The 19,642-nt window shown below is 40.5% G+C and overlaps 1 protein-coding gene across 1 annotated transcript in view; it reads left to right on the forward strand.

Annotated features, from left to right (window-relative positions):
* The window catches only part of LOC149956611 (cathepsin O-like), a 49,764-nt gene extending 30,973 nt beyond the window's left edge, over window positions 1–18,791 (forward strand). Inside the window, exons 5-10 of the mRNA XM_090164716.1 lie at window positions 1,414–1,567; window positions 2,998–3,068; window positions 4,335–4,379; window positions 7,505–7,671; window positions 12,335–12,427; window positions 18,646–18,791. Of these exons, the coding sequence (XP_090020842.1) occupies window positions 1,414–1,567; window positions 2,998–3,068; window positions 4,335–4,379; window positions 7,505–7,671; window positions 12,335–12,427; window positions 18,646–18,719 (604 nt within the window). The 3' untranslated portion in view covers window positions 18,720–18,791. The remainder of the gene's footprint in view (window positions 1–1,413; window positions 1,568–2,997; window positions 3,069–4,334; window positions 4,380–7,504; window positions 7,672–12,334; window positions 12,428–18,645) is intronic.
* Window positions 18,792–19,642: the final 851 nt, after the last annotated feature.

Raw genomic sequence — 19,642 nt, forward strand, 5'->3', positions numbered from 1 at the left:
AAGTCAGGGAAAATCTCCGGATATGGTCAGAGAAAACCTGGAAAAATCAGGGAATTCAATTGTGAAAAAACTGTGGCAACCCTGTTCCAATTTTATTAGCGCTCAGTGGGGTAAATAGCGGACTCTCAACAATAAGGGGCCACTTAAGTTTTTAAGTATAAATGGTCCCAACGGTAAGAAGTGTTCCCCTAATACCCTATTCAGACGAGGCTAATAAAACTGGGTTCAGTAAACCAAGGTTAAATTTTTATAGCACATTTCAGTATAGCTAAATAAGCTCTGGTTTCAAAAACGGGATCTAAACCCGGCTTTATAAGCCTCGTCTGTAAAGAGTATAAAGATAGTGAAAAATTATAAATGAAACACGACGGATACTTCATGGTTTAAAACATTTTAATGTTAAAATTTATAAAAACGCTAGCTTTCGTCAGGTTTATAATTCAGTGATATTTATATTTTCCCCCCTAGTGAAAGAAACCGGAAAATGTAATACCTTAAAATTAAATAATGACATCTTCGCGTTTCCTACTCCATCTAAATGAGCTTAAAATTATCTTGCTTTTGTATTGTCCTAACAATTACAAGTTCTGTTTTACCTCATTTTTGTTGCGTCCCCTCTAAAGCGCAGAAGCCCCCAAACGAGTTTTTCATCCAGGCTCTAAAGACCCTGGGTACTGGGTACCCAAAGCACTTAGGTTCCATTCCCATGGCCGTCCAGAAAACAAAAATTTTGGGCTTCAAGAGAAAGGAGAGCTAAACCGTATTTCATTTTTGCTTTCAACTGGGCCGTAGATAGTGTACTTCTCGTTTCTGCCGCTAGGAAGACTGTTGATTGCCTTTTAAGGTGCCTCTATTCCTACCACCATAAGTAACATAACAACAATAAGTATGACAATTAACGAGATTTACAACCTAACTGATTTTCATAGTTATTGCCCTCCAGTGTCTAAAGTATGCGAGACTTCCGCTAAGCCGAAATGTCTGATTGGATAGATAGGCGGAATATTATGCTAAAATGATAAAAATTAAAAAAGTTTTTCTCGGCGCCACGAGCTCATATTTTTTTAATCACGCATGATTCGCACGCGGGCTTCTAAACAAAGCCAAAACCCCTCGCGGCTTCAGAACGTGCTCTCCGATATTAGGCTTAAATTGTTATCAAAAAGTAGTCATCCAAAACAGTAAGTCGCGAGTCCAAGTCACAGCTTAAAGAGAGTATCAGTGCCGAAAAAAGGTTCGGTTAGAAAATTAGTATTAAAGCAGTAGGAAGTGTGATTGTTATTATGTTACTTATGCTACCACCTTATGTGAAATTCTCTGCGCACCACCTCATTTTCGAAAGATTTTATACCTAATATATTTATGGACAGGCAAGAAAATTTCAAGAAATTAAATATAATTGCGCACTTTCAGGGCTTTTAGCACAGTCGCAACAATCGAGTCAATGGTGGCACTCAAGACGGATGTTCTGGAGGAACTGAGCGTTCAGCAGATGATCGACTGCTCGGACATCAACCACGGCTGCGACGGTGGAGACACTTGTGGCGCTCTTGAATGGCTTACCAATGTAAAGTCAGTTTCAACCTGATCTCTATTCGTAGTTCGACAACTTAATTAGTTCTGTGACCATAAAGCCTTACTTGTATAACGAATATCAGTAGCGGCCTAACTTCAAATTTTAAAGGTGCTCCTAAATCCTTCGAAAGGTGGCCCAAAAACAAATATTAGGTTAACAATTTGGGGGCTATCTTTAATTTCCTTAAAATTAAACTTAATTGGATTACAGGGAGCATTAGTTATTAAACGTTTGAAGATGAAACATCACATGTTTCTAGCTTAAGAAATAATAAAAACCAATAAGCAGCTAGGCTTATACCAAAGGCACTACCTTAGGCCCAAATTATCTTTTTAATGCCATTAATTCAGGTGGCCGGGCTATAATGCGTTACGCGTAGGAGGGTGGTGGCAAGCCTTTCATGCTACGCCAGCCAACAGCTCCTTGCACTAAGTATTACCATTAACCTGAAAAAGGTTTTATGGAAACCGAAAAACTGGGAGAAAACCTCTTAACCAGGGAGAAGAGAACTTGCAAAATCAACGCCGGAGTGCTATAGTCAGTTGCAGGCTAAGAAAGACAAAATATATAGTACAGTCGGCGCAAGGATACCTCAGACCATTTCCGGTCAATTTCAAATTTCGTGAGTTTCATCGTTTTTTCGCGCCATCTAGGAACCGAAATTGGAATCTATTTTTTAATTTCATGTTGTCATGAGTTTAATTACTGAATGCAGCTAAAGAAGGTTCGATAATTGAAGCTCCAAATATTTTAAATAGCCCAAGAGGTTACTATAAAAAGCACGATAAAGGTTTATTGTTAAAAAGTAAAGATAAAAACATAATTTTAAACGTCTATAGCTCATTAAGACAACGTTACCCCAAAGAAAGCGTGGTAACTATTTTAAAAGAAACTGCCGATTTAACTGGTAAGACGTAGAAATAAATTAACAAAATTAAATAATTATAAATACTATTTTAAATTTAAGAATGATAGGAATGCCTTAAATTTGCTCACCACCACAATTATGAAATTTACAAATAAAGATTCCAATTTCGGTCTCTAGATGGCGCTAAAAGACGACAAAAAGAGCAAAATTCGAATTTGACCGTAAAATGGCCAAATTCAAATTTCGCGCGGTGGAATGACCGGAAACGATCTGAGGTATCCTTGTGCCGATTGTACTATATATTTTGTCTTTCTTAGCCTGCAACTCACAGTGAGTTGCAGGCTAAGAAAGTGCTAGCCAATGCGCCACCCCACGCAGACGTTTTGTTTTTAAAAATATGTCTAATTTACTCTGCGAAGTACTAGAGGCTAGGCACCTCAATTAATTATTATTTGGTATTATTCAAGAAATGTTAAATATTGACTTATGATCGACACATATGATCGTCTGAAGCCAGAGATCTCAGAGCTTGTTTTTATTTTTATTTTACCAGAATGACGTGGCACTCACGACGGAAGATAATTATCCGTTCAGGGACGAAACTGATGAAATTTGCCGAATGAAGTAACTCTTCAATTACATTTTTTCACACATTTGTTTTTAATTTAATTAGGATATATAAAAAGACAAAATATTTTGGAGCTTTCAAAAAATATTAATGAGTTTTTTTAAAATATATTGGCAATGGTGTTTCTAATAAATTTGCTACTTGTAAATCAAGGGTGCCCAAATTTCCAATTCTAAAGGTCAAGATCCTATTGTCAAGGTCTCGATCACCCAAATTATTGTCGATATTTTTAATTTTAAGGTTTTAAAAATATTTTCGAGATTAAGATTTTGAAGATTGAGATCGCCATTAACCATAGACAAATAAACAATTATCCAGGACAGCTATCCTCCAGGAAAGGCGTATTTTCAACGTAACCCTCGACTACTAGCGCTACCTTTGAATAAATGTGGCAAGCGCAGAATTACGTCACTTTTGGTACCGCTTATGTCACGGACATTTTAAATAATTTTTGGACCTACGGTTACCGAACGGGAAAATTAGTCGGGTATTAATACCCAATTCTCCACCCCCAAGGGAAGGGTGACGTTGAGGAGACGAAACCTTTAGTACGGGGAAAGATACAAGGTAGCTGTTATGGAGTTTCTTTTATTTGTCTATGCCTTTACCAAAAGTGACACTTTTGCCTTTACTAACAAGGAGAGTACCCGAGGTGTTTATGGCCGATTTTGTTCAAAGTCGGGCGTAATGTAGACCTATATGAGGTATGAAATTTCCCAAAAGGAGACGTTGCACTACACATTCGATTTGCCATGGCAACCGAAAATGTTTTTGACCACTTAAAAAAAATAAGATTTTTTCCTTATTTTACCCAACAATTGTTACAATTTTACCCCAAAAAAAGGTTCCAATTTACTCAAACTTGATGGAATTTACCTAAATGTGGTCCAAATTACCCATTTCGTGATTTTAATTTTTTTTTTAAATTTTCGTACAGGGTACCCTATGAAACCGAGCAAATCCCATGCTTTTTTAAATGGAGAATTGTTTTGTTTTAAGTGGTCAAAAACATTTTCGGTTGCCATGGTAAATCGAATGGGTAGTGCAACGTCTCGTTTTGGGAAATTTCATACCTCATATAGGTCTACATTACGCCCGACTTTGAACAAAATCGGCAATAAACACCTCCGGTACTCTCCTTGTAAGTAGTCTGTTCTATGTAACTCTAGTCAAAGCAGAAATTGTCGTTAGAAGTCTCCATTGAACCTCAAAATGTCAATTTCCACTTCTCACATTTTAACATTTTTTTTCGTTGTGTTCAGACCGAAGATAGGAGTGAAAATACATCACAACTACACGTGCTACAAGTACGTATCATAAAGTTTCATAGTGTTATTAATAGTTATCGGGTATGAAAATCTTTATCGAACGCCATAGACGCTTGTTCCCTTGGGGGCCTATGAATTCGGAACCCTGATTTCTCAGCGACGGCTGAGGTGCTAAATATGCACGACACGTCGATAAATGTGGTCTGAAAAATTCGCGGTCACAATTTTAATTTGAGATAATATATGGGGATCAGATATTTAGTTATTATTATATTTTTTTGTTGTTGTGGAACTAATATTACGGCTAGCTTGTCCGTCTTATTTTAATTAGCATAATAATTATAAACAGCTAGTCTAATACATGGAATTGGGAATAATAATAATTACAATTACGATTTCGGTTGCCATGGTTACGCGGGACCTGTTCTGATAAGACTGTACGAAATTCATCTTTATAATTAGGCGCTAGCGCCATCTATATTTTGTAAAGTTAGATGGCTAAAAATTAATAATTATTAGCTAACTCACCGTAACTTGAGTTAAAAAGGATCGTGTTGACAGAAAAAAATTATTTTTAAACAACTTCAAAGGTTTGTTTGTTACGAGAAATCATACATTTCAATTTCGCATCAGATTCGCCAAAAAATTCAATTGCAATATAGTTGCCGCCACGGTAGAACGATAAAGTTGAATAAGTCTCCTTATTGAACGAAATTGGTCCCGCGCCAGCAAGGGCGTATTTAAGGGGGGGTTTTGGGGGTTCAAACCCCCCCGAAATTCTGATGACCGGGGGGGAGGTGCCTAATAAAAATCAGTGAAACTTCCGTCAGCACCCCCCCCCCTTGAAATTTTTCCTCAAAACCCCCCCTGAAATAAAATCCTGGATACGCCCTTGCGCGCCAGCCAGATTTAATTGTACCTCTATTTATTCCCAACTCAATGGTCTAATACCCAAAACGCCAACTTAGGCCAAACCATCGAGTCTAACTGTCTACGGATCCATTGACACCGTGCTGCTAAAGGGACTCGAGCGAGGGGTCCGACATTTTGCGTACGGGATTTTGAATCTCAAGGGGATTTCAGTAATCAGAAACTGATGTCGATATATTGGAACTGATTTTCGCCCAGATTTCGGGATTTTCAAGTTGATTTCCTGATTTACAAAATCATTTTTCTCTAGAGTGTACGGGATTTGTACGAATGTCGGACCCGTCGAACTCGAGAAACGGGCAAGGCTTAAACTAAATCGAATGTTTATTCAAATTCATTGGCTGGCTAAGAAGACGCGCCACGTAAAGATAATCAAGAAACCCAGATTAGTTCTTACATTGAAGGTCTTGAAGAATTTGTCACGTTCTTTACGAAACTGATCTAGTTCCGCGTAAAATTGCGTATTTAGATGGTTAAAACATAGACAGTATATATCCCTAAGGGATATATACTGTCTATGGTTAAAAAAAGAGCACAAGTGGTAAGTGAACCTCCATTCGAAACCAGGCTTAATGTCGGCTACGTGATTATAGAGTAGTTTCAGTTCGTCACGTGATACCGAAATCACTGTATAGCATGCACGATGCAAGCGAAAATATTTTTGTTAACCACGCTTGTTTCTAAGTAGTGTTGTTAATTTTCCGAAAAAATGAAGTGCGGAAAATTTTCCGCAAATCGGAAAAATAAAAAATTGAAACATAAATTTCTTTTAAAGGGTTTTTAATGTTTAACTTTTTATCGATATAAAATGTCTAATATCATTAAACATACTACAAAACATTAATAGTGTTACATTGTTAATCAGTTTAAACTAGTCTAGAGGTTTAGTTTTACTTTTAGATTCGAAGAAATGAGGCGAAAATGCCGCTTTATTTAAAATTGCAAACAATAAGACAAATCATGGAATGAAACGTTTTTTTATTTTTTTCGGAAAGAGATGGAAATTTTCCGGAAAAAGGCCTCGGTCATTTTCCGACTTACAACAGTATTTCTAAGACAATCATCAGGGCTACCGTAGTTTTCCTTAGACATCCCAAGTGTGTACATATATAGTTTCCAGGGGATACTGTAGGTGGTTTTTTTCGCCTGTTCTGGGTTTTTTGAGCAGGTTAAAAAGTGTAGCTATATGACGTCATTTTACTACAATTCTGTCTTGACGAAAAAAACGAGTTGGAGTAGAAAGGGAGTATTTAAAGGTTAAAGGTTATTTATAAAAAGTTTCCCCATCATATTTTCGTGAAACGAAATTTAAGCAGACGACAAAACTAGATTACTCCCTCTACACCTCCTTTCGAGGAGGAGTAAAAAGTGTAACCCTAATACTCCGGAACAAGCGAACAAAATTCGGGACAGGGTAAATCTTACCTCGAGAACAGGCGAATAAAACGTTTTAGGGTAAAAAGTTTACACTTTTTGTCCCCGGACAAGCGAAAAAAAACCACCTTGTATTATAGATGTATAAAATGTCACAGTATATTTTGAATTTTGAGGGTGGGGCTACATAATCACATGTAGCGAAAAGGTTGGCCCAGGTCACGTGACGGAAAGGGATGAGCAAGCTGAATCTCGACCCTTTTTTTCAAATGATTCTGTGGACCATTAAAGCAATTGTCGGCTCTATCATGGCCATTTGTATTATCAAATGGCACCTGTTATTAGAGATGGCCATGAATCTATCCTATTTTTCGAAAAAGGCGACTTTATTGAAGAGCGTGGTGCCATCTATTTACGACAATGGAAGCTAAAATTTAAAATAGCCAAATGATAACGTCGTCAGAGCATCGACAAATAACTATTGACGATGGTCACAACATACTTTATTTAGTGGACTTAAACCTAAATTATTTATCCCATGTAAAATATTCTTTTTAATATCTGTAGTTTATGTTATTGACCAAATTACAAACGATCCAATCAAGTTGAGGGGTACCTATAAGTATCACTTTTTTATTTTGACGCTAGCGACATCTATTGAAAAAATGTTTACTACACGTTGAGCCGACCTTTGCTTTAAATATATCGCTTTTAAGGCGGTCAACTAACCGCAAAAGTAGCGCCATCCGTAGATTAATTGCTGGACTATTAAAATATCACCAAAAACTGACGAAATGTCTAAAACTAACACAGCCTTATTTTTACATCGGAAATATATCAGTAAATTATTTTATTTCCAGTTTCACCGGTGAAGAGGTAGAAATACTGAAACTGTTGGCTACACACGGACCCGTGACGGCAGCTGTCGATGCCACTGGCTGGCAAGACTATTTAGGAGGAATAATTCAATATCACTGCGACACCAAAAGAAATCACGCTGTACAGATAGTTGGATACGATCTGACAGGTAGACGGATTATCCAATCAACCTTTTTTTTACAAAATCCACCTGGTAACATCACGACTGTCTCATGGGATAACCTAGTAAACACCAATTCAAGTATAAATGCAAAGTACAAATTGTACACGTACAGTAATATTCGTTGATAAGTGATGTAAATCGAAACCATAAACTTAATTATATCGAATTTAAAAAAATGACGTTTACTCGGTTTTTGTGGCGTGACCGCCGATAAGAGTAGAATTTCGATGTCTTGTTGGGGCGAGGCAATGAGGGGGTAGCAGCGGTAGCCAGAGATAAAGTCAACGTGGCGACGTCTAGTTGGGGCGAGGCAATGAGGGGGTAGCAGCGGTAGCCAGAGATAAAGTCAACGTGGCGACGTCTAGTTGGGGCGAGGCAATGAGGGGGTAGCAGCGGTAGCCAGAGATAAAGTCAACGTGGCGACGTCTAGTTGGGGCGAGGCAATGAGGGGGTAGCAGCGGTAGCCAGAGAGAAAGTCAACGTGGCGACGTCTAGTTGGGGCGAGGCAATGAGGGTGTAGCAGCGGTAGCCAGAGATAAAGTTAACGTGGCGACGTCTAGTTGGGGCGAGGCAATGAGGGGGTAGCAGCGGTAGCCAGAGATAAAGTCAACGTGGCGACGTCTAGTTGGGGCGAGGCAATGAGGGGGTAGCAGCGGTAGCCAGAGAGAAAGTCAACGTGGCGACGTCTAGTTGGGGCGAGGCAATGAGGGTGTAGCAGCGGTAGCCAGAGATAAAGTTAACGTGGCGACGTCTAGTTGGGGCGAGGCAATGAGGGGGTAGCAGCGGTAGCCAGAGATAAAGTCAACGTGGCGACGTCTAGTTGGGGCGAGGCAATGAGGGGGTAGCAGCGGTAGCCAGAGAGAAAGTCAACGTGGCGACGTCTAGTTGGGTTGAGGCAATGAGGGTGTAGCAGCGGTAGCCAGAGATAAAGTTAACGTGGCGACGTCTAGTTGGGGCGAGGCAATGAGGGGGTAGCCGTGGTAGCCAGAGATAAAGTTAACGTGGCGACGTCTAGTTGGGGCGAGGCAATGAGGGGGTAGCAGCGGTAGCCAGAGATAAAGTCAACGTGGCGACGTCTAGTTGGGGCGAGGCAATGAGGGGGTAGCAGCGGTAGCCAGAGATAAAGTTAACGTGGCGACGTCTAGTTGGGGCGAGGCAATGAGGGGGTAGCAGCGGTAGCCAGAGATAAAGTTAACGTGGCGACGTCTAGTTGGGGCGAGGCAATGAGGGGGTAGCAGCGGTAGCCAGAGATAAAGTCAACGTGGCGACGTCTAGTTGGGGCGAGGCAATGAGGGGGTAGCAGCGGTAGCCAGAGAGAAAGTCAACGTGGCGACGTCTAGTTGGGTTGAGGCAATGAGGGTGTAGCAGCGGTAGCCAGAGATAAAGTTAACGTGGCGACGTCTAGTTGGGGCGAGGCAATGAGGGGGTAGCCGTGGTAGCCAGAGATAAAGTTAACGTGGCGACGTCTAGTTTGGGCGAGGCAATGAGGGGGTAGCAGCGGTAGCCAGAGATAAAGTTAACGTGGCGACGTCTAGTTGGGGTGAGGCAATGAGGGGGTAGCAGCGGTAGCCAGAGATAAAGTCAACGTGGCGACGTCTAGTTGGGGCGAGGCAATGAGGGGGTAGCAGCGGTAGCCAGAGATAAAGTTAACGTGGCGACGTCTAGTTGGGTTGAGGCAATGAGGGTGTAGCAGCGGTAGCCAGAGAGAAAGTCAACGTGGCGACGTCTAGTTGGGTTGAGGCAATGAGGGTGTAGCAGCGGTAGCCAGAGATAAAGTTAACGTGGCGACGTCTAGTTGGGGCGAGGCAATGAGGGGGTAGCCGTGGTAGCCAGAGATAAAGTCAACGTGGCGACGTCTAGTTGGGGCGAGGCAATGAGGGGGTAGCAGCGGTAGCCAGAGATAAAGTTAACGTGGCGACGTCTAGTTGGGGCGAGGCAATGAGGGGGTAGCCGTGGTAGCCAGAGATAAAGTCAACGTGGCGACGTCTAGTTGGGGCGAGGCAATGAGGGGGTAGCAGCGGTAGCCAGAGATAAAGTTAACGTGGCGACGTCTAGTTGGGGCGAGGCAATGAGGGGGTAGCCGTGGTAGCCAGAGATAAAGTTAACGTGGCGACGTCTAGTTTGGGCGAGGCAATGAGGGGGTAGCAGCGGTAGCCAGAGATAAAGTTAACGTGGCGACGTCTAGTTGGGGTGAGGCAATGAGGGGGTAGCAGCGGTAGCCAGAGATAAAGTCAACGTGGCGACGTCTAGTTGGGGCGAGGCAATGAGGGGGTAGCAGCGGTAGCCAGAGATAAAGTTAACGTGGCGACGTCTAGTTGGGTTGAGGCAATGAGGGTGTAGCAGCGGTAGCCAGAGAGAAAGTCAACGTGGCGACGTCTAGTTGGGTTGAGGCAATGAGGGTGTAGCAGCGGTAGCCAGAGATAAAGTTAACGTGGCGACGTCTAGTTGGGGCGAGGCAATGAGGGGGTAGCCGTGGTAGCCAGAGATAAAGTTAACGTGGCGACGTCTAGTTGGGGCGAGGCAATGAGGGGGTAGCAGCGGTAGCCAGAGATAAAGTCAACGTGGCGACGTCTAGTTGGGGCGAGGCAATGAGGGGGTAGCAGCGGTAGCCAGAGATAAAGTTAACGTGGCGACGTCTAGTTGGGGCGAGGCAATGAGGGGGTAGCAGCGGTAGCCAGAGATAAAGTTAACGTGGCGACGTCTAGTTGGGGCGAGGCAATGAGGGGGTAGCAGCGGTAGCCAGAGATAAAGTCAACGTGGCGACGTCTAGTTGGGGCGAGGCAATGAGGGGGTAGCAGCGGTAGCCAGAGAGAAAGTCAACGTGGCGACGTCTAGTTGGGTTGAGGCAATGAGGGTGTAGCAGCGGTAGCCAGAGATAAAGTTAACGTGGCGACGTCTAGTTGGGGCGAGGCAATGAGGGGGTAGCCGTGGTAGCCAGAGATAAAGTTAACGTGGCGACGTCTAGTTTGGGCGAGGCAATGAGGGGGTAGCAGCGGTAGCCAGAGATAAAGTTAACGTGGCGACGTCTAGTTGGGGTGAGGCAATGAGGGGGTAGCAGCGGTAGCCAGAGAGAAAGTCAACGTAGCGACGTCTAGTTGGGGCGAGGCAATGAGGGAGTAGCAGCGGTAGCCAGAGAGAAAATTGGGTCAAGGGATAAGTCAACTGGAAAACCATCGGAGATGTCGTGCCATTTGGGAATGATAATAATAGAGTAGGAGCACTCCGTAGCTTTGGTCATGACCGCCATTTTGGTGGCAAATTTTTTTTCTATAGGAAAGAGTGACGTACTAGGACGACACCGTGCCTTTACTCTATTGATGAAGAATTTTTACTGCCGCTTTTAGACTCGATGGCGATAATGACCTAGTAACCCGTGCCACCTGGAATAACAGAATTAAAACTCTTTAGAAGACTCGGACCTGTGGTGGTGCCTTGGGTATAAGCCTAGCTGATAATTATTATTATTAAAGACAGCAAAACTTGAAAATTTTATCTACAGTTTTAAACTAGAAAGAAACCTCGGTTTGATTTCAAAAATTAGAATCGGAGTTAAGGATTCCCAGTTTTCGGGTTCGGGGTTTTCTATGAATCTTATCAGAAAACTAGCCGTCGTCGATATTACGCTTGAAAACATTACTTTCCTATAGTCCAAGAGCCCATGACAAAATAAGCATGTGATAAGGTACACGATGGGTCAAGGTATTTTTTAATTAGGTTAGTGATTTGTAACAAAGAACTGTTTGTCTTACGGGTTCAAGTGGGGGCTTTCCGGAAATACGAACCACGTGACGTCACTTCGGGTGACCTTGAAAATTGATATGACCTGATATTGGTATCATTCGATTGGTCTCAACGTGTTCTTACCAAATATTGCTAAATTAACCTTCAAATCTGAACCAAGAGGCTCTTAGAAAATGAAATTTGGCCATTTTCGGTGTAATTAAAACAAAATAATCTGAATCTGACAACAACATCATTTTTGGCCGACCACGGCCAACTTTGATCTCGCGCTATAGCGGCCAACCCATTCGATGAAGTTTCTATGTTAACCTACGAGCAAAGATATCGGTATGAATATTATTTTTAGAATAGCGTTTGCATTGAAGCCAATATAAAAAACTGTATGAGCTCAGCGCCACGCTTTTTATAGCTGGCTCACGGAATTTCGGAAAATGGGTTGGCCGTTATAGCGCGAGATCAAAGTTGGCCGTGGGCCGACAGAGAATGTTTTTGTCTGGCAGCGCTGTCTCTAGTCGACACCGAAAATGGCGGACGTTTTCGTAAACTGGTTGTGGAATATTTTATTTGGACTGCAATGACTTCGCCGGGAGTAGTGGCGTACTCCTGTAATCCCAAGCGTCTGGGAGGCAGAGTTTGTGCATGGCCGTGTGAGGACGACTACCAATCCCCCCAAGGGGGGGGGGGTCGGAATACTTCCGCCACGAGTGCCCCCACCCCTGTCCCCACGTCTCCCCCGTTGGCGTGGCCGTTATACTTATCTCACCCTGATTAATCAGTTATTGTGTGCTGGTGTCTAAGGCCTTGGGTCGAGACCGATTTGTGTCTATCAAAAAAAAAAACTGCAATGACTTTCGTCTTCTTACATGTGACACTAATGATTTTAACTTTGACCTTTTTTCTTAATTAGGAGACATACCTCACTACATCATAAGAAATTCGTGGGGCACAAAATTTGGAATTGATGGGTATTTGAAAATCGCCATTGGAAAAGACTTATGCGGTAAGAACATAATCTGTCTTTGGTACATACAAAAATCTGTAAAACTTCAAGTACGAAATTATAAATCAGGAAAATCCTGGAAATTTTTAAGTTTAAAAGTTTTATCAGGAAAATCCATATTTGTAAGCACTTGGCATATTTTTTTAAGACTATGGTTTCATCAGTAGCGGCGCTAAGGTTTTTTCACAGGTGGGCTAAGACTTTTGTGGCCCTTACAACTTTAGTGACCCCTTATAATTTTGGGGCTTGCCCTCCCAAATGTCTCTTATAACGTATACATATTTAAAAATTTAACTCGAAGTATAAATTGCACTCTTCTCTTTTTTTTACTAAACTCGTCAAGAACCAACAAAGGATTGTCTCTCAGCCTATTAGATAAATCTCTATTTATAGAGAGCAAGGCTAAATTTGTTAATTGATTTTCAGACATAGTTGTTCTTAAAAATGATTCGAGTCTATTAAGTGTACTAAAACGATATAAGTTATATAGTCTTTGGCGGGAACCTTGGATTGACCATATTTCGCAAAAGTGGTGAAATCGAAAAAACCCAAAATTTTCCAGGAAGCGAGAAGAGCAAGGTCGTTTTATTGTTGCGGCTCTCATCGCGTTTACTGGACCCCCTACTGACCTTGTATCCGTCCTGGAGGGAACACGTGCATGCCAGGGGTATTTCCCTAAATTTCCTTCAGCCCCTTTCTTCTCTTTCTATTGTCCATTTAACTTTCTCTCAGTTTCTGCTCCCTTCCTCTATCTGTTTATGGTCTACTAATACTATCTTCTTGAGTAAACGAATTGATTTTGAAATATTTTACCACAGAAAACGTTTCCAAACAAATTTCTAGAGATAAAGAAAATTCATTAATTGAAATATGTGGCCTCTTAATCATAAATATGTGGCCCTTTTAATATAAATATGTGGCCCCTCTCAGAAATGCAGGGGGGCTAAAGCCCACTTCAGCCCACCCTTAGCGCCGCTACTGGGTTTCATTGATGATTCTCATAGAAACGGCTGCATTACGTCATACATTTGACGCAGCTTAAGCCTCTTTCACGGACCGTGGTGCCAATAGACAGGTTTAGCAGAGTTTGAACGATAGTCACGGTTTTCTTTGCGCGTTAATACTTCGGAAGGCAAGACTAGTGTCGGCTCGACGTGTCGTAACTCTTTTTTAAATAGATGTCGCTAGCGTCGAAATAAAAAAGGAGGTACTTATAAATGTATGTACTCCTCGTTGATTGGATAGTTTGTAAATTGGTCAATAACATAAATTACAGCAATTATAAAGAATATTTTTACATGGGATATATATTTTAGGTTAAAGTCCACTAACAAGAGTATAAGTTGTTTTTCTATAATACTCTACAGTGGATCTCGGACCATGCCCATGCTCTCATTGCTCTGCCGACGTTATAATTTGGAAATTTTAAATTGTAGCCTTCTTTGCCATAAATAGATGGCACCACGCCCCCCAGTAGAGTCGCGTTTTTCGAAACTCGGATGGATTCATGGCCATCTGTAATAACAGGGGCCTTTTCATAATGCAGGTGGCAATGATAGAACCGACGGTTGCTGTAAAGGGCAACCTAAATAGTGTGGAAAAACTACGAGGCAGAACCTGCCCAAACTGCACCGGGACTCTGAATCTAGAAACTATGGCGCTGTAGAACAGCGCCACGGGAAGATTTTCTCTGAACTAGTTCATGTTGCAGTTTCCCCCTTTCTCCAGTGTCACGGTACGGTTTGAGCAGATTTTGCAACGTAGCTTACTCTACGCTACTTTTGTTGTTCTTTAAGGGAGTATTATTTTCTGTAATTATGGTGGATCAAAGTATTTCATATTTCTTCCATCAGATTTCACAGACTCAGTTGCAGGTTAAGAAAGGCCAAATATCTAGTACATTTGGAGGATATATACTAGCACCTAGGAGCAGCAAACACATGGAGAACGCAGCTAGCCCTTAAACACGCTAACGCAGTGTTGTGTAAAAATTTCATTGGACGAGCCTTTACGCTGAACGTTTTACGGGCGGGTGGAAGACAATTTCCAAATTTTCCCCTTCCGACGGCAGCAGGTGCTAAAGCGTCTAGCCAATGAAAATTGTACACAAGAAAATGCACGACTTTTGACGGGTTGCGGTCTCTTTGTGTGAGGTGCTGTGCTAGCACGAATTTCCTGTAAATCGGTGGCGGGAATTTCGAATTTGACCTGTTTACAATTACGTTTCTAAGTATACCTCCGCGGTTATATAAATTTTGAAAATACCGTCTATTGCCTTATATGGATAATTCATATATTAACATAGATAAGATTTAAAAACAGTTGTAATAATTTATTTTTAGTACTACAAGTGAGGCATAAAAATTAATTCCATTTGGCGAGTCCAGGGTAAGTATAGAACACGAAATGCTGAGATTACCACGTTGACGTACATAAACGCACGAGTTGATGATTTTTTTATGAACATAATAGTAAAAATACGCTATAATGAAGATCAAAAATAATAATATACATTTTAAATATTTATGGATCACTTTTAAATTTACGCAATAGATATTTCTTAAATGGGTGAATATAACACGCGTAGGAACCTTTAGGAATTCAACAGAAAATAGGCGAAATTTGAAATCCCTTCCGCCGATTTACCGGAAATTGGTGCTAGTATCCTTCCGCTCAATATACTGGATATTTTGCCTTTCTTAAACTGCAACTGAGTATAATTACGTTTAAAACAAGTGATAGCGTATGTTATCAGACGATTTTTCAATTTCCCTTTGAAGTCTGTGGGTCAGGTGAACTTTTCATTACCAACTCAGCGGTATTATTTTCTGGTGGAGTGTTAATTGGTATGACCAAAAACATCAGTTGTCGCGTTCTATCTGGTGGCTATCCAAGATGGCGGCTACATTAAAGAGGTCATATCTCGTCCGCTATTACACCTATTGCATTGTTTTATACATAATTCGATAGGCAACATGGTGGTCTTCATTTCATGTTTTGTAACAATGTTTGATAGCCTGCGCCATCTGGTGGGAAAAAGTAAAAACAGGTTTTTCTTCTGTGTAAATCGGCCTATTGGTCGATTTATTTTAAAGATATTGATAAGTTTAATTTTTTTAGGTCTACCAGTTAAATTACCCTGTTTAATATATATTTTATAACTACAACTTCATTATTGGCGCTCTAAATGAAATTGCGATTTTCGCATTACGGTTGGCGCGACCCCACCAATAACCGATGTTATTTTCTGAGAGTGGTGTGGTGGAATGTCCGGTTAACAAGTTGAGAGAGCAAATTTCCAAGAAATAGCCTCGCGCTTGGACACTAGAAAAAAACTAGCCTCGCTTCGAGTCGCTTGGGAACTCTTTACCTGGCGGCCGGTAAAAGGTAGGGCTTTACCAGCGATTTTACGGTCTCTGGCTTTACTGACAAGAGAGCCATAAAAGACATGGCCCCAGCCTCGCCAGACGTACAATAATTATCGCGCAGTGCGATAATTTCATCGACATTTTTGGCCGTACCATTATTTGGATAATTCTGCCTCAACGTACGACAATTTTGAAATTTTTTGAAAAACCTATAAACGATTTAAATTTTATTATTAAATTATATAACTTCTACTTAAAAATGAATGATATTCGTTTTCTGTCGAACGTACTGCGTAGTTCTGAGTGTAAGTTTATTACTCCTAGCTGTCAAACATTTTTTATACATATTTAAAGTTTAATTAATAATGATAATAGTAATTTTGTTTATTTCCCTGAAATAAAACTCCTGTAGTGCTTCAAAAAAATCGTATAAATTCAATGTATTTATGTATGAGTTCAAACTTGGCGTCAAAAATAAATGTGCGATAATTTTCAAGAAAAAAGGATAATATTTTGGCCTAGATACGATAATTGCAGATGTTCGATCTGGCAACGCTGCGTGGCCCGCTCTCGCGAGTCGCGTACCTCAGAAGCCGAGAGATAACCCCCATTGAATTGGGAATAATACTGCTACAATTACCATTTCGGTTGCCATGGTTACGCGGGACCTGTTCCGACAAGACTGTACGATATTCATCTTTATAATTGGGCGGTAGCGCCATCTATATTTTGTAAAGTTATATGATTCGCGCAAAAATTCAATTGCAATATAGTTTCCACCACTAGAGACAGATGCCGCCACGGTTGAACGATATAGTTTAAAAAGTCTCCATATTGAACGAAATTGGTCCCGCGCTAGCCAGATTTATTTGTACCTCTATTTATTCCCAACTCAATGATAACCCCCCCGGGATTTGGAAGAAGCCTAGTTTCGCAAGATATTGCAACCATATTGGTCAAAACCACTTTTACAAAGATTCAAATGTTATTAAAATATCAAAATTACAAATACGAATATTTATTAAATGAAATATATATAAACCCAAATTATTAATAGTAAGAAGCCCAAAACCACTAGGTGCGAATCCGAAATTCAACGAGAGGCTTATTTGAGATGACTGGAAACATCAGGTGTCGTGTCATATCTGGAAGCTATCCAAGATGGCGGCCAATTCAAAATGGCGGCGCACGGATAATTTAAAAGGGTAATATCTAGGCCGTAGACTCTCTTCTCCCATCTATAAGACGCAAGCCTCCCAGAATCCCTAGCAGTTTAGTCGGGGTCTGTTGTAGCTGACCTCAATGTACTAAAACAGGGTTGCCGTAGTACCTAGAATTCCTGGAAAAGTCGGGGAATTTTAAAAATTAGTCTAAAAATCAGGGAAATGTCAGCGAATTTAATTTCGATTTAAAATAGGAAACTTTTACTAAAATATACGTCAAAAAATACAAAATCTTGGAACAAAATTAGTCAGGGAAAATGTTCGGAAATGGTCAGGGAAAACCTGGAAAAGTCAGGGAATTTGATTGTGGAAAAGATGTAATAAAAATATGGACCAGCAATGGCTTCGTGGATCTAAAAAATAAAGGACATCGCGCTTCTTCTATGGGATTTGGCTTTCGACAGATGTTTTTCAAATTGAAACATGTTGTTAAGCTTGATCAAAGGAGCGAAATTGTCCATTGCCATTTTTCTCTAGCCCCTATAGCTTGTCCAGTATCACTGGTCAAAAGTGGACAAAACTTAGTATAGTATATTTTTTAAAAGGATTCACGGCCCATCGGTTAGCGTTCTACGTTCGCGCGTCGCTAGTCCGGGCTCACTATAAATAGAGTTTTCTTGCCAAGATTTTTACACCTCTACTTCATTATTCATTATTTCTTTTCTCGCAAATAATTATTCGATGAATTTTCGTACGTGGAATTACTTATTATTCAATATTTTATGAGCAATAATAAAATAAAACATACCATAAAAGAAATACTTAAGAAATCAGAATATATATGATTAACTGTTTCGTTCAATCCCACATTCAACACTCGCTGATAGGAAAGAAACAGTCACACCATAACCAATCAAACACTTATTTATCGATTATAGTCACACAGTCGGTTAAAGTCACGGTCACACGACAGTTAAAACTCAATATTTAACTATTTATTTACTTTGTTCGTTCATCGTGCGATCAGAACGAAACCAAATTCGACGCTCTGTTTTGGGAAGCATCCCGAATCTTGGCAAGAAAACTCTATTGATAGTGAGACCGGACTACCGACGCGCGAACGTAGAACGTTAACCGATGGGCCGTGAATTCTTTTAACAAATAGACTATACTAAGTTACGTCCACTTTTGACCGCTGATACTGGACAAACTATAAGAGCTAGAGAAAAATGGCAACGGACAATTTTGCTCCTTTGAGCAAGCTTAACAACATGTTACTGTTTGAAAAAATTCGGTCGAAAGCCAAATCCCATAGAAGAAGTGCGATGTCCTTTATCTATATCTTTACACCGAAGAAAAACCTGGTTTTACTTTTTCCCACTAGATGGCGCAGCCTAATTGTTACAAACATGAAATGATGACAGCCATGTTGCCTATTGAATGATGTATAGAACAACGCAATAGGTGTAATAGCAGCCGAGATATGACCTCTTTAATGTAGAGGTGCGCCGCCATTTTGAATTGGCCGCCACCCGATATTATTGGTCATCCCAATTAACCCTCTGCCAGAAAAAAAAATCGCTTTTTGGTGCTCCGAGTTGGTATTGAAAACCGTATTTTCACCCATCTGGCTCACGGACTATTAAAAGTCTTATTCACACGTACAAATTTTTATTTTATTTTATAGCGATAGCTGAAGAAATTTCTGCGTTATCTGTTCAAGTAGACGATTCGGAAAATGACGTCTTCAATACCTTATGAAAACTACATAAGAAGTTACGTCTCTCCTTCAAATGATTATCTAGTTGCTGATTCTGCATAAAGACTTATGTTAATACTCTTTAATTATTCTTTATTTGTAAATGAAACATTTTAATGTTGTGTAATAGAAACATGACTCATTAATTAATTACTTGAAGTTATACGGTCTTCTAAAGGCTTCAACACCTAATTTTTACACAAATATAGTAAGCTCAGTACTAATACTCAATTGCTAGTTGGTTTGGTTTGTATTGATTCGTTGACGAAGGGGTTTCTAATTGGAACCAACTTTCTAACCCTTACGGTTCTCGAGTTAGTTTTTTGATGACCTTGAAGTCATGGTTCAAGGTCATCGACATTTTCGCAGTAAGTTTCCCCTTACATCTTGTATACGACTTGAAAATTTCCAAATCGTACCCAAAACAGATTTTGAGATATTCGCCCTGGTTAATTTTTTAGTGCACACCCTGTATATACAAAACATATATAAATATGCAAGTATCATTATTTATAAAGTAAAATTTACTAATAATGATGAGGAAAAACAAATAGCGTCTGCTTTAGCCGCTATTTATCTAGGTTTCAATGGCGAACCAAAGGGGGCGAATAGATTGTATTTCGTCCATCATAAACTTCAAATACGGGTGACTGAGTACCAGAAAAGTCCAATGCTAAGTTCTGACTGCAAAACCTCAATAGAGTACACGAATACTACCTATCTAGTTTTCGACGGCAGCCAAAAGTTGGTGAAGCGATAGCTTCGGGTCGCGAATACAACAGGGTTGTCAAATCAAGGCCAGTAGATACAGGGACGAGAAATCAGGAAAAAAAATTCGATATTAAACGTCTTCATATTCACGGGGAGTTAGATGTAAACAAACCGCGGCCATTGTTAAGATGTCGTTCACCATGGACAGTATTAT

Source organism: Leiobunum rupestre, chromosome 2 (assembly GCF_980474605.1).
Source record: "Leiobunum rupestre chromosome 2, qqLeiRupe1.1.hap1, whole genome shotgun sequence".
In the NCBI taxonomy this organism is placed as follows: domain Eukaryota; kingdom Metazoa; phylum Arthropoda; class Arachnida; order Opiliones; family Sclerosomatidae; genus Leiobunum; species Leiobunum rupestre.